Source organism: Peromyscus californicus, unplaced genomic scaffold, assembly GCF_007827085.1.
Source record: "Peromyscus californicus insignis strain IS unplaced genomic scaffold, ASM782708v3 Scaffold_22__1_contigs__length_63687245, whole genome shotgun sequence".
Lineage (NCBI taxonomy): Eukaryota > Metazoa > Chordata > Mammalia > Rodentia > Cricetidae > Peromyscus > Peromyscus californicus.
In genome coordinates, this window is record NW_026294525.1 from 12,475,226 (window position 1) to 12,489,597 (window position 14,372).

Sequence of the window (14,372 nt, forward strand, 5' to 3'; positions counted from 1 at the left end):
AGATGTTCGAGGTCACTTCCCCACTATTTCATTACACTGGACAGATAAATCTGGAAGGCTTGGGGTGTGTTCCAAGGATTTTTTTTTCTGCTCACCACCCTTGACAATCCACTCTCATCAATAATGCCTTAACTTCATGTTAACAGAGTCCTTATAACTTACACTCACTACTGCTTCCTGAGGTACACGAATACACGTGGCATACACTCACACACGCATGTACAACTCGCACAAATGAAAATTAAATTTTAAGAAGAACCCTCCCAGCCTTCCTGTCACTCCGTGGCTGTTCACTCACTGTGGTGACTTAGCAATTGTAGCACAGGCTCATTGTCCCGCCATGTACCCAACGTCAAGGGATTTCCGGTCGTGGGTAAGTGAGGGCAAGAACACACGGCAGTTCTGCAAGGCAGTAAATAGTGACTCCTACGGCAGGTAGACAGACAGGACGCTCTCAGAGCTCAAAACACGAAAAGCCTGTGATCTCTCCCCAAAGCCTGCACATAGCTCCCTAATTCCTAGAGAACACAATCCTAAAACAGAAGCAGGCAGAGGCACGGTTTCTACAAACTTCCATTCCCACCAACCTAAAACAAAACAACAAACAAAAAATACAAGCAACTTTTTATTCATACATCATCATTTAGAACCTGCCAGAAAAGGTGGTCTTCATCTCCTCTCTACTGAACACATTCTGACCATCTGAAGATCAAAACACAACCATGTGGCTAAGGGGTCAGCGGCCAAGCGAACCTGGTGATTGGCACTCAGGTCAAGACGCCAAAGTTCCTCATCTGAAGCCCCCTCTGCTCATCATGTCTGTCAGGTAAAAAAACGATGAAATGTGGGGCCTGAAGAGAGAGCTCAGTCAGTAAAAGGCTTGCCAGATAAGCATGAAGACCTGAGGTCAGATTGTCTGGTACACATACAGCCATAGAAGCTGGATGGACGGTTATGGTGCCGTGATCCCAACACTGGGAGGCAGAGACAAGGTGAAGCATTGGAAACTTGCTGCCCAGCCGCCCTGGATGAATCAGAAGATCCAAATTCAGTGAGAGATTCAAAAGATAAGGTGCAGAGTGATCAAGGAAGACATCTATCGTACATGCATAGACTCCCATAAACAGATGCACACATACATCACATACACACAAGTGATGGAATTCAACAAACACTCAAAGGATGGTGCTAATCCTGCTACACAAGTCTGCCCAAACATCACAGAAGCCTGACATCCTTATTCCTCAACAGAAACACAAAAGTCAAAATTAGACACACAGTGGCAGCTGGACAGGCGGTGTGCTGGGATAGTAAGCAGGCTAGGCCAGACAGCAATTCACTGCTGCTCAGTGCTTCCTTGGGAACTCCAGCTTCCACAGCCAGCCCTTGGGAGGTCAGGGGCGGGGACCATGCTGCTCCAGAAATTCTGCTGGCATTCTTCTCCCTGCTCCGGGGTCAGCTGGCCGGAGCTCTTGGCAGTAGACATACAATAGCAATTTCACAGGCCCATTTCCAGATGAACGAATTCAAAGCTACCATCAAGGGACAAAAGGAGATGATCTGAACTGTGCCACACCTTTGCATAACCACTCAGAGATGCTAAGGACCAAGAACAAAATGAAGTTGAAAGATGAAACGGATTTACAAAGGAGCGGACAATTTATAAATAATTACAGCCACGTCAAGCTGCATCAGAAATGCATTTCTAAAACAACAGAGCATAACTGAATTGTATGAAGTGAGAGGAACTGATATGTTGCAACTGCATTTCCAAAGTTTACTGACCCCTTCCCCCTCCCCCATAATCAAATGGAGAAAGGGCTTTTTTTTTTTTTTTTTTTTTTTAAAGTTTACAGCTCTCAAATTATGGTCCATCACTAAGGGAAGTCAGGCAGGAACCTAGAGGCAGGAACTGATACCAAAGCTATGAAGGGGTGCTGCTTGTTTGGAGGCTTGCTCCTCATGGCTTGCTCAGCCTGCTTTCTTACAGCACCCAGGACCACCAGTGGCATCACCCACAGTGAGCTGGACCCTCGCACAGCAATCGTCAATGGAGAAAATGCTCTACAGACTTGCCCCCAGGCCATTTTCTCAATTAACCCTAGCTTGTGTCAAGTTGGCAAGACAAACCAACCCGGACACCACTGTCCTGCTTCATCCCTGATCTTGTCCTTCTTGCCCTGGTCATCTTCTGTTCCTTCACATTTATTTCATTTCATTTGTTTGTTTATTTATTGGTTTTTCGAGACAGGGTTTCTCCGTGTAGCTTTTGGAGCCTGTCCTGGCTCTCACTCTGTAGCCCAGGCTGGCCTCGAACTCACAGAGATCCACCAGCCTCTGCCCCCCGAGTGCTCAGATTAAAGGCGTGCGCCACTGCCGCCCGGCCTCCTTCACATTTCTTACCATGTGTCATATATTCACTCGTTCTCTGTTTCCTTGGGCTGAAACACAGCCAAGCTCCCCCTGCAGGAGGATGTTCATGAGCTCAGCTCATTGTTTCTATCCAGCGTTCCTCCAGCAGCCCTTGTCACTCAACAGACACTCACTACTGTTCAATTAACACAGGAAAGAGAAGAAGGAAAGAAAGGAAAATGTGTTGGGCATGCTGGCAAACACCTGCAATTCTAGCATGGAGAGGGCACAGAAACAGAAGAATATCAAGTTCAAGGTTAGCCTAGACTACATAGCAAACCATTGTCCTAAAAACATCAAGTAAACAACCCAAGGATGGGGTTTGTTTTCCTGAAGACATTGGTTTCTCAGCAGGGCCAAGGGTGCTTTGTACCTCCACTGTGCTAGGAAGTCACATGTCTCTCTTCATGGGCCTAAACTGAAGTTCCTCAATTCAGGATTAAGGACAAGAGTTCATTCCCACCCCCAACTTAAAGGCTTAAACAAGAACCCTCTGAGCCAAAGTCTTACACCACAGATTCAACCTCAAGCAATAAACAAAGCCAAGTTCCCCTTCTTGGCTACAAGTATGATTCTCTGCCCTTTAAATCAACCCTTGGGTTATATAACAGTCATGGGGATCTTGTATGTTCAAATCAGTAATCACTGGGTGGCTATACTTAGACCTTATACTGATGCTAAAATAAAAGACAGGATAATGTCCTTCTGCTGAGGGAGGACACAGTGTATCAGCCAGTGTCTCAGTACTGTTACAATATTACTGTTCTTGGGGTTGCCATGACTTGAAACAGTGAGTTGTCCCTGAGAATGATGTAAGTATGACAATTGTAGATGGTGAATATCCCCACAACCACCTCCCACCACAGAATCACAAAGGTAGGATCGCATGTTAAACTTCATATTTCTGTCATTAAAGCCAGGGCTTGCCACATGAAAGCAAACTGTCTTATGGTCTGGAAGTGAGACCAGCAAGGAGAATAGGCTGAGCTCCACAGGGAGACACAGAATCCACTCCTCCTCTCTCTGCCAGAAGTCTCAAGCGTCCTTGGCTCATGGCTCCAAACCTCATGGATCTTGGCTTCTCTCATCACATTTATTCATCACATCACACAGGCTCTGACTGTTCTGCCTCCCTACAGCACTCCATAGTCACAGTTCAGCTGTTTAGGGAGTGGACATCTAACACTGAATGTTATTCTGTCATAACCAAGACAATGCAGAACAGCGAAACAAAAGGCTAAGGATGGGGCTCAGTTAACCGAGCGCTTGCCTAACATGCATGAAGCCCCGGTTCCATCCCTAGAACCTCAAAATTCCCGGTGTGGACATGCCTGTCATCCCTAAAGCAGGAAAATATCCCAGCATGCTCGCCAATGTTTACATTTCTCCAGCTCAGGAAGAGAAAGAAACCAAGAATTATCCCCTGGAAGAAAAACTCAATGCTAAGCACACAGCAAGAGAAACTTATCCACTTATTTAACATACACAGTTGCATAGCTCTTCCTACATATCAGGCACTACTACTACTTTCCAAATGTCAGCTCATTAATTCACAGACCATTTGAGTTTCTAAAACTAATCAGAGAGGTTAATTGATTTTCCAGGGAGCACACAGCCAATAAGTAGATGATCCCAGAACCAGGACTTGAACACAGGCTGCCCAGCTAATATCCATGCCTTTAACCACTGTAACCACAGTTTCGGGGAACTTCGTTACCACTGTTTATTTAGCCTTTTATACTGCTGGAAATTTATAGTATGCGCATGCATCACCAATCCAGAAAACTTATGATATTGTCAAGAGTGGAACTGTTGGGGGAGGGCAAATTCGGAGGAGTGATGAATGTTTCACATAGAGTGGCTAACCTGGAACACAGGCTGAACACAAGAGTCAATGAACAGAGGCTGGCCAGCCCTGAATTGTAGGAATTTATAGCCTATGTCTCCAAAACTAGGAGCTGAGGGGTGGGGGATTTAGCTCAGTGGTAGAGCACTTGCCTAGCAAGCGCAAGGCCCTGGGTTCGGTCCTCAGCTCCAGGAGAAGAAAAAAAAAATTAGGAGCTGAAAGAAGTAAGCCCATGTATGGTGATTTGAAGGAGAAATGAGCCCTCTAGGCTCCCATATTCATTCTGAGTCTCCAGTTAGTGATGCTGTTTGGAGAGATTTAGGAGGTGCAGCCTCACGGGAGGAAGTATGTCACTGGGGGCAGGCTTACCCTCTCTGCTTCCTGCATTTGAAGATATCAGCTCCTTCAGAGAGCAGAATGAACTCGGGAAGAGGATTCATCTTCAGGCCCAGGACCAAAGAGGAGAAACAAGGGCAGAAGCGGGCAGGCGTCACTGGAAGCAATTGTGCAAGAGCAGGGACTGATTCCTTTTCCTGTGTGAACGGCCGCCATGCTGAAAATCCAGCTTCCTGGACTTACACTGCTGTGGGATGGTCCTTCTGTGCACTGTGAATGTGTGTTGCTCTCATTGGCTGGTAATGAAATTGTTTTAGCCTATGGCAAGGCAGGATAAGGTGAGGTGGAACAATCAAAATTGTTGGAGGAAGAGGGGTGGAGTTGGGGGAGAAGTGAGCCAACTGCCCAAGAAGCAAGATGCCAGAGGATCGATAAAGCCATACCCATGTGGCAGTACATAGATGAATAGAAATGGGTTAATTTAAATGTAAGAGCTAATTAGTAATAATCCTGAGTCATCAGCCAATCATTTATGATTAATATAAGCATCTTCATTTGGATCATGTAGTGTATGTGTATCTGATGTTCAGGGGCATGATACAAGATCAGGTTTTGCTAAAGATGCTGGCAAGCTTTTTACGCCAGCTTCTCCCCCATCACTCCTGCTGTGCGTGCACTTCCCTGCAATCAGCTATTTACCATCACTCAAGATGACCACGGAAAACTAACCACTGGTGGTTATGGCCCCTATGCAGCACTTGGGTTTCATAGGAACAGACAGTAATTCACTTATTTGCTCTTTTTGCAATCCTTTTTATTTGTTTTCAGGGCATTTGTTAAGTGATTTTTCTTGAGTAGGGTAGGAAACTTGAATAACCAAATATCTATTCACCCTAGAAAAGGCACCAGCAGATTAAAAAAAATTCACCAAAGTCCAGCTGGCTGAAACAGTGAGTTTAATTAGGGTTGGCTCGCTTACAGGAGGGTGGGCAACTTACCATAGCTACATCATGGGAAAGAGTCCCTCTTTCTTAGCAGTTGTTAACCACTTATATGTATATCCAAGTGGGGAGGCACGGCTTCGGTGCCTCTCCCGAGCCCACATATCTTCCAGAAAGGAATGTCAGTGGAGCTAGTCTTGTGCGGGCTTCATGCAGTCATCACAAAGCTTTTCTGATTTCAACACGGCAACTGCCATGTCATCCCCAGAGGAGTCCACCAGAAGACTTGTGATCAGAAAAAAAAAAAAATCACAATTCCTGATGACCATTGGTAGTGAAGTGGTGGATAGTGTGCTAGGGTCTGCAAATCACCCCACAAAAGACCACCACTCACATCTCCACCACCATCACCTGAACATCTGCACCACTCAAACCCAGCTCCCAGAGTCCATTTCCCCAACCCTGGTCTCCTCAGCTGTCACAGAGGGAACTGCACTCCAACACTGCTAAAGCTTTTCTGTGTTTAACTATCTTGTGTTCCCTACTCATCTAGGGATTTCTGAAGAGTATGCAACGTTGGCTAGCTCGTATCTTTCTGCCTGCAAAATGGAGCCAAAGTCAAACAAGGGAAGAAAAATAGGCAGTGAGGAAATGGGAATCCAACTCCTGTAGTCAGATGTTTTCCTGTGTCCCGCCCAGTCCCACAGCCACTGGGACCCAATTAAACATAGAGGCTTTTATCAATTATGAACTGCATGGCCATGGCCTATGGCTCAATTTTCTTGCTAGTTAGCTCTTATAACTAAACTCAGCCCATTTCTTTTCTTTTCTTTCTCCCCCCACCGCCCGCCGCCCCCCCCCCCCCCCCCCCCCCCCCCCCCCCCGACAAGGTTTATCTATGTAGCTTTGTGCCTTTTCTGGAACTCACTCTGTAGCCTAGGCTGGCTTCGAACTCACAGAGATCCACCTTCCTCTGCCGCCTGAGTGCTGGAATTAAAAGTGTGTGCCACTACCACCTGGCTTAACTCAGCCCACTTCTATTAATCTACATGTCGCCACAAGTTCCATGGCCTTACCTGTGTGCCCTTACATGCTGCTCCCTGGACAGCGGGATGGCATCTCCCTCTCCTCTCCTTTCTTATTCCTGTCTATCTGCTTGTATTTCCTGCCTGCCTCTAAGCTGCCTTGCCATAGACCAATACAGCTTTATTTATCAACCAACCAGAGCAACATGTATTCCCAGCATAAAGATATCCCACAGTAAACTCCTAAGCAAAACTCCATTTTACAGGGAATTTGCATCCAAGGACCTCAACTCCTACCACTGGTAGCAACACACCACACCCTCAATTCCACACTTAACCTTGGCCAAGATGCAACTCACGTGCTCACACCCCTGGTGTGCTAAAAGCTACCTTCAGCTCAGCTAGAAAGACTTTGGCATTCTGAGGCTGAGTTCTGACTCCAGCTCAAGTTAGTATTTCCCGATTGGATTCTTATTATTGTTATTATTACTAAACAAATAAAACCCTCCATTCTGTAGGGACACTGATGTTTTAAAATCTGGGAACTGGGGTGTTGGTCAGACAGACTCAGTAATCACTGTATTATACAGAAACAGTGTTCCCAGAAATCAATGCTGTTGGTTACTCAAAACATCTCATGGAAGCCAGACTGCCCTCCCACTCACAAACAGGAAGTAAGTGGGCATGGCACAGTAGAGCTGGCTCTAGTATCGTAGACACATACATTCCCAAGAAAGCCACCCTTAAGAACAAATTTACAAGCTGGGCATTGTGGTCCATGCTTTTATCCTCAACACTCAGGAGACAGAAGCAGATCTCTGTGAATTCAGGGCCAACCTGGTCTACATAGTGAGCTCCAGGGTAGCCAGAGCTACGTAGTGAGACCTTGTGTCAAAAAAAAAAAAAAAAAGGGCCGGGCGGTGGTGGCGCACGCCTTTAATCCCAGCACTTGGGAGGCAGAGCCAGGTGGATCTCTGTGAGTTCGAGGCCAGCCTGGGCTACCAAGTGAGTCCCAGGAAAGGCGCAAAGCTACACAGAGAAACCCTGCCTCAAAAAACCAAAAAAAAAAAAAAAAAAAAAAAAAAAAAAAAAAAAGGAAGAAAGGAAGAAGAAGAAGAAGAAGAAGAAGAGGCTTCTGATAGCCTCAGACTCTCCACCCGATACCAATGCAGAACAAGTGATTCAAAAGAGGCCAGGGGCTGTCCAAACACCCCTGGCTATAGTTACCTTCTGGGTCTGGAAAGCACTGATTGTGTATAAGCCCAAGCAGCAGGAACATTGGTCTCTATGTCTCTCCTGCTAAATGTACCTCTGGCCCTCACAAGGCCGTAGTAACAGCTGTTTGCATGGAGAAAACATGAATGCCACAGGGAGTCTAATGATTGCATAAAAACTTCGTTCACAAACTTTACGCCTGGGGAGACATCCCTAAAATCTGCTGAGATTGCTCAAAAGAGCCAGCAAATGCTAGAAAAGGGGATTTCATGCATAAATCACAAAAGCAGCATTAACAAGATCCCAGCACAAACAGCTTGGACACACCCAGCTCCTTCAATGGCGGCCTTGTTGGGTCAAAAATAACACTGGCCTCTTTGGGGGAGTTCCAGTGATAAAATTAACTCTCTCTGTAAAAATCCTTTACTAGTATTTCCATTTGAGTCAAATATAGCCTGTGGACATTTCCTCTCCCTGGTATGGATAACTTACAGACATTCAAACATGTAAGACGGATATCAAACAGCCGTTCATTCCTTAGGAGTCAAAGGCACGTCACTCAGACTGCGGCCCTGTGGCTTCTGCTGTGGGACCAGAGCGATGAGAGTAAGGTGACACTGAGAGTCATCTTCTTCTCAGTCTCTTACATTAATACAATCAATGTGTCCTTGGCAGGGGCAAGGAACAAGTGAGGAACACTAACCCAGTGTCAGCTGCTTCCAGAGAGTTCTGAAGGATGATGGTGGGTCGGGGCTCAATCCCTAACTGATGGACACCACCCAAGATGCCAGCCATGTTTAGTCAGAATGTGACCATTATCTCAATGGATCCTCAGAACCTCAGCTCAGGAGGGCTGGAGAAGGAATGATCCCGCTACTCATAGGTACCCTCCTCCTGGCGACCAGAGACCTAATAGTGGCCCGGCTCCAAGCCTGATCCTAACTGCCTGCAGGAGACATCAGAACCCAGCAGTCTGTCTTTTTTAAGCTCGGGAGGTTGAGTTTGAGATTCATTTTACCAAATGTCTTAATTATCAAGGACTCTCAAATATGTGTATGGCACCTCTTCTAGAATAGCAACCCACAATGACTTCCAGGTCCTTGGTGACACCACACCACCACCCCCAACCGCTGTGACCACCCTTCTTTTGGTCAGAGATAGGGATAAAGATTTCTGTTATGATCAGAGGCCAATTAAGAGACCGCTGTAGATGTCTGGATGTATGACTAAAACCAGAAGTAGACCAGAGTACAGAGCCAGATGCAGCCTGTTCCCAGGGCTTTGCCTGTCAACACCCAGCAGGAAGGGATCTGCGCCCATTCCCGGAGATGGTCAAATATGTCTCCCAACAACTGCATACGTCTTTCTTCCTGCTCCACATGGGATTCCTCCAGTTTCTCCTTTTTAAAAAGCTGATCTTATCCTTCAGAAACATCACTAGGTGGAGACCCAGACTTTGTAGAATGGACTTGGGGCCTTCCTTACTTCCCTTCCTCCTTTCCAAGTCCACAGTGCCTTCTAGCAATGTCCATGGGTGGGACATGTATGACTAGACTCACTAAAGGGACTGCTCCCAAGGACAGCCCCAAGTTATATTAAAATCCGTTCTCCAAAGCTATTTAAATGTTCATTTGTGTAAATCTTATAATAAGACTTTTCTTCTATTTCACAGTAAAACAAATCAAAGTGAGGTGTTTTGGTATTGTTGTTGTTATTTATTGTGAAACAGTCTTACAGCCCACCCTGGCCTAGCTTTCAAACAGGGAGGACAGAAAGAGAAGGGGGCTGAGTCACCAGCTTAGAATCCTTGCCATACCAGAGTTGGGGAAACCATGGGGGTGCTCACAAAGGCAGTTTGAGTAGAGGACTAGCCACCTGAAGTTATTGGGAATGCGACCACACACTAGGGAAGAGAGACAGGAAGAAGGTCTGCAAGTGTGTACAAAAGGATTCTGGGTGCACTCGACTCAGTTCTGGGGGTCACTTCAAGAATGCTGTGCATGCATCTCAAAATTGTCTCTGCAAGGGATTGGGAAGGGAGTTAGCACCCTCCACAACCCAACCTCACTGCCACATACTACCCCTAAGAGTATCCCACCCTCAAATCCAGGTCTGACTCAGGACCTGGTGACTGTCCTCACACCCCAGTCCTAATGAATCCATACACAAGCTCCTCTTATAAGCAAGACCTTATGCCCAAATGATAAACTTGGCCTAACTTTTTCCCCCCAATTTCTTACCTACTCACCCTAGATTTTATTCCTACCCTTAACCTTCAAAGTTCCCAAGCACTCGGTTTCCCTCAAACAACACAACTAACTCAAAAACAAAAAAGAAAAAAAAATCCATTTTGCAAAGTGTATCAAAAAGCAGTCCATCATGGCACATGGGCGAACAGCTATGGAACGGGCACCTGGAGCTCACAAAAAAAGGATAAACCCTAAATCTTGAGGGCCAAGAGCCCTCTGTCTGAGAAAGGGGCCTAAATTTTGGCACACTTTAGCCTCGTGGAGGAGAAGCCCCATGCAGGGAAGGTGCCAGCAGATGTCTGCACTGCCCCAGGCAAGTGGGCACTAGAAAAAAAAAAGAAAGGGAGGGAGGGAGGGAGGGAGGGAGGGAGGGAGGGAGGAAGGAAGGAAGGAAGGAAGGAAGGAAGGAAGGAAGGGAGGGAGGGAGGGAGGGAGGGAGGAAGGAAGGAAGAAATGACTGCACACAAGCTTACCAAGACCTCATTTTGCAGAGTTCCTGTGCACACAGACACAGGATGCCTTCTAGGAGGCAACAAGAATCCAGGACTACAAAAAGTGGTGGACAAGCTTAACTCACCTGTTGGATTCTTCCTGTTTTAAAAAAAAAAAAAGTCAGTCTGCATGCACCTTTTGCTATTTCTGAAGAGGCTCATTCCCAGAAGAGGAGGGATAATACAGGCTGCAGTCCTTCCTGATTGTGATAAAGCACAGTGGAAGATCAAGCAGGGAATGTCCCTGAAGAACAGTCAGTCCAACACTGGACGTTAACACGGGCCACTCAGGCTCAGAACAGCAACCTAGAGTAGGCTGAATGGTGGTCCCAACATCACCACTCATCAATTAGCTCCATCATAATTTCTGTCTCATGACACCCACTTTTCTACGCCAACAGTCAACCTCATGATATTTTAAATGGAGAGAACATCCCAGGAGAGGAAGAGAAAAGCACCAGATACCTTGTGGAATCACCAATCTTACAATCTGCTGTTTAATTCCGAAGATGACCTCTTAAGCCTGCTCTATCGTTAAATCCATCCTACTGGCCTCTCTTTTACACTTTTCATTCATTCTTGGTCAGCATGTGGAGATCTCTATGGCAAATCCGTTAGCAATGCAAGACAGTGTGAAAAAATAGCTCCAGTGTCCCCAGGATCAAGATCCACCCCTACGCTCCTCACCTGAACCTCACCTGGACTCTGCATGATGACAGAGGGAAGTGACAGTTACTCGGCTAGGGCCTCTGATTCAAACAGAACAGTCGAGAGAGGTGGAAACAGCAAGCTCGGAAAACTCACCTTCATCAGTTCCTCATACACGTGTCTCACTTGGAGGAAACTATACTGACAGACACTCTTCAGTTACCTGACCTTCACAAAGTTCTGAAGTCAGTCCGAGAGCTACATTCAAGGTTTTGCTGTTTCAGAGAGACCAGTCCTCCTCATAGCAAAACAACAACAACACAATCGTACCATGTTCCAGGACCCAAACAGAACACTGCAAAGCGGATTCACCTCAGATTCCACCGACTGAAAACAATCTTCCGGTACTGGGGTATATGCAAGCTCATGGCTGCCATCGTTACAGACAAAGTCAATACTGAAAATGTGAATGGTTTTGAAAGAGCCTGTGGTTTTAAAGATAATTTTGTGCAAGGAAAAAAAGTAGTTATTTTCAATTTTTCTGAAGGCATTCTAATTGCTAAAACGCACGGACTCTGGATAAATGTATCCCAGTTTGCTCCTGTGTTCTTGTCCTAGTGAAGTGAGGAAAGACTGAGTAGCAGTTTAAACAATCTGGACTTGCAATGAGGCTTTAGCCTAAGAATATATGGGCCAAAGCACCAGTAACTCAAGCCAGAGACAGAACGCAGCCTTACCGTTAGTGGATGTTTTTTTAAAGTTATCCAGGAACTCCTCCAGCAGCTGGGACTGGTTGGGAGAGGGTGGCAGACCTCTCCGGTCCCTGGAGGACAGGTCACTGTCTGACCAGGAAGTGCACAGGGTTCTTCTTGTGTCCACAGGCCAGGCGATCAGTGTAAGTCCGACACTCTTCTCAGAAAACAGGGCCTCCATCTGCTTGATGTCAAGGTCAGACACAGCTTCCCCGTTTAAGGTTGTGATTTCGTTACCCTTTCTCAGCCCTGAGAACCAAGAAGTGGGGAACAGGAAGAAAGAGGCCGGAGGGAGGTTACAGAGATGCATTCCCAGATAAAATTGAGCTGCAAATGCCAACCACTGACCAGCAGTTTCAGCTAAAGTCCAGTTCCGAGCTGGCCTTAGGCAGATTGTTTTGAACACAAGCTGGGGAAATGCTTATCAAATGTTTTCTCTGGGTCTCTCTCTGTCTCACACATCCTCTCCCTCTATCTGGACATCTGTATGAATACTCTCTTTATACATACACACACACATCTGCATGAAATCTCTTTTTACACACACACACATCTGTATGAATACTCCCTTTATATACACACATACACATCTGTATAAAATGTTTTTACACATACACATCTGTATGAATACTCCCTTTATATAGACACATACACATCTGTATGAAATCTTTTTACACACACACATCTGTATGAATACTCTCTTATATACATATACATCTGCATGAAATCTTTTACACACACACACACACACGTCCGTATGAATACTCCCTTTATACATATACATCTATATGAAATCTTTTTACACACACATCTGTATGAATACTCCCTTTATATACACACATACACATCTGTATGAAATCTTTTTACACACACATCTGTATGAATACTCTTATATACACACACATCTGTATGAAATCTCTTTTTACACACACCATACTTTATATATACATATATGTATTTGCAAGTAAATTCTTTCTCAAGAACACCCACATACACGTCTGTTTGAATAGAATACCCTCTTTACATACACACACACACACACACACACACACACACACACACACACACAGAGCTTTATATATACACATGTGCATTTTCAAGTAAATTCTTCCTCAACAACTCCAGGAGAAATCATCATCTGACAAAACTGCCACACAGCCTCAGGAGGCAGATGCCCCTCACGGTTGGAAACTCAGAGTGTGCACACACAGCACCGCACAGACCTCCTCCATATGCCAGACTGTCAGGGAGAACATCACTTATAAATATCCGGCTGAGATGCTGGTGCCCGTCCACCTGAGCTGTGACTGCAAACCCTGGGGGGGAGGGAGAAAAAAAAAGAGCCAGTGTGAGTTCACCTCCCTTTGTCTCCCCAGGCCACTCAGGGGTGAATCCGGGAACACCCACCCATTCTTGTCAATGCTGCATGCTGAGCAGTCAGAGTTAGAAAGGTGTTGAAAGTGCTATTATGTAGCAAGAAGAGGGGGAAAGAGGAAGCCACCAGACTGGAGGGTTTAGACACGGGAGTGTGCAACCTTCATCAACAGTTACAACTGCACACGACGACGGCAGCGGCGGCACATTCAGAGCAGCCAGCTCCTGGGAACAGCCTGGCTGACAAATGGGGAGATTGAGGACAAACACAATGTGGTGGAGACAGGAGCCAGAACACGACCCAGCCTTAAAAGGGAAATTCTGGTGTATCCTATAATGGGATGAACCCTGAAGACATTAATGCTAAGTGAAATAAGTGGGGCACAAAAAGACAGTCTCAAAGGGTTCCCAAATCATAAGAACAAAGGGGATATAATGTGTGCTTTTCAAGAGCTGACGCAGGGGAGCAGAAAGCTAGCATCCTACGGATACAAACTCCAGATCTGCCAAATGAGAGATCTGGAGAGTGATGGTGACGGAGAGGGTGACTTGTGGACACCAATGCACTGTGGTGCCCCGGATAAAGGGTGCAGATAATCTACTTCATGTGACTTCTACCTCACCACAGTTAAAATAGTGCCTTTTTTTTTTTTGAAAGTTAAGACCAACAGATACTCTTACTGAAATGCAGTGAGGTGTTTCAAGAAGGTTTCAAGACTGGGTTGGGCAATGGCTTAGGTGGACACAGCACAGTGTGTGCTGCACAAGCATAAGGATCAGAGTTCGAATCCCCAGAATTCATGTAAAAAGCCAGATGCACAGCATGAGCACCGGTATCCCAGCATTCCCCCAGGAGGTTGAGACAGAAGATGCCTGGAAGCTTGCAGGCCAGCTAGCCTGACCCACGCAATGGAAAAACAATGAAGCAATCCTGTCCCCAAAAAGTATATAATATAACCCAAGGACATAACCCAAGGTTGTAAATTGTTCTCCACATGTGCCCTGGCATGTACACACCCAGATCCCCCCCCCCCCCCCTCTCTCTCTCTCTCTCTCTCTCTCTCATATAGTCATACACACACA

The 14,372-nt window shown here is 46.0% G+C and overlaps 1 protein-coding gene across 1 annotated transcript in view; it reads right to left on the reverse strand.

The window, feature by feature from the left end:
- Tiam2 (TIAM Rac1 associated GEF 2) overlaps positions 1 to 14,372 on the reverse strand; it is a 111,341-nt gene that overhangs the window by 57,529 nt on the left and 39,440 nt on the right. The window contains exons 12-13 of the mRNA XM_052750911.1: positions 13,139 to 13,231; positions 11,901 to 12,164 (exon numbers count right to left, since the gene is read on the reverse strand). Coding sequence (XP_052606871.1) covers positions 11,901 to 12,164; positions 13,139 to 13,231 — 357 coding nt within the window. The remainder of the gene's footprint in view (positions 1 to 11,900; positions 12,165 to 13,138; positions 13,232 to 14,372) is intronic.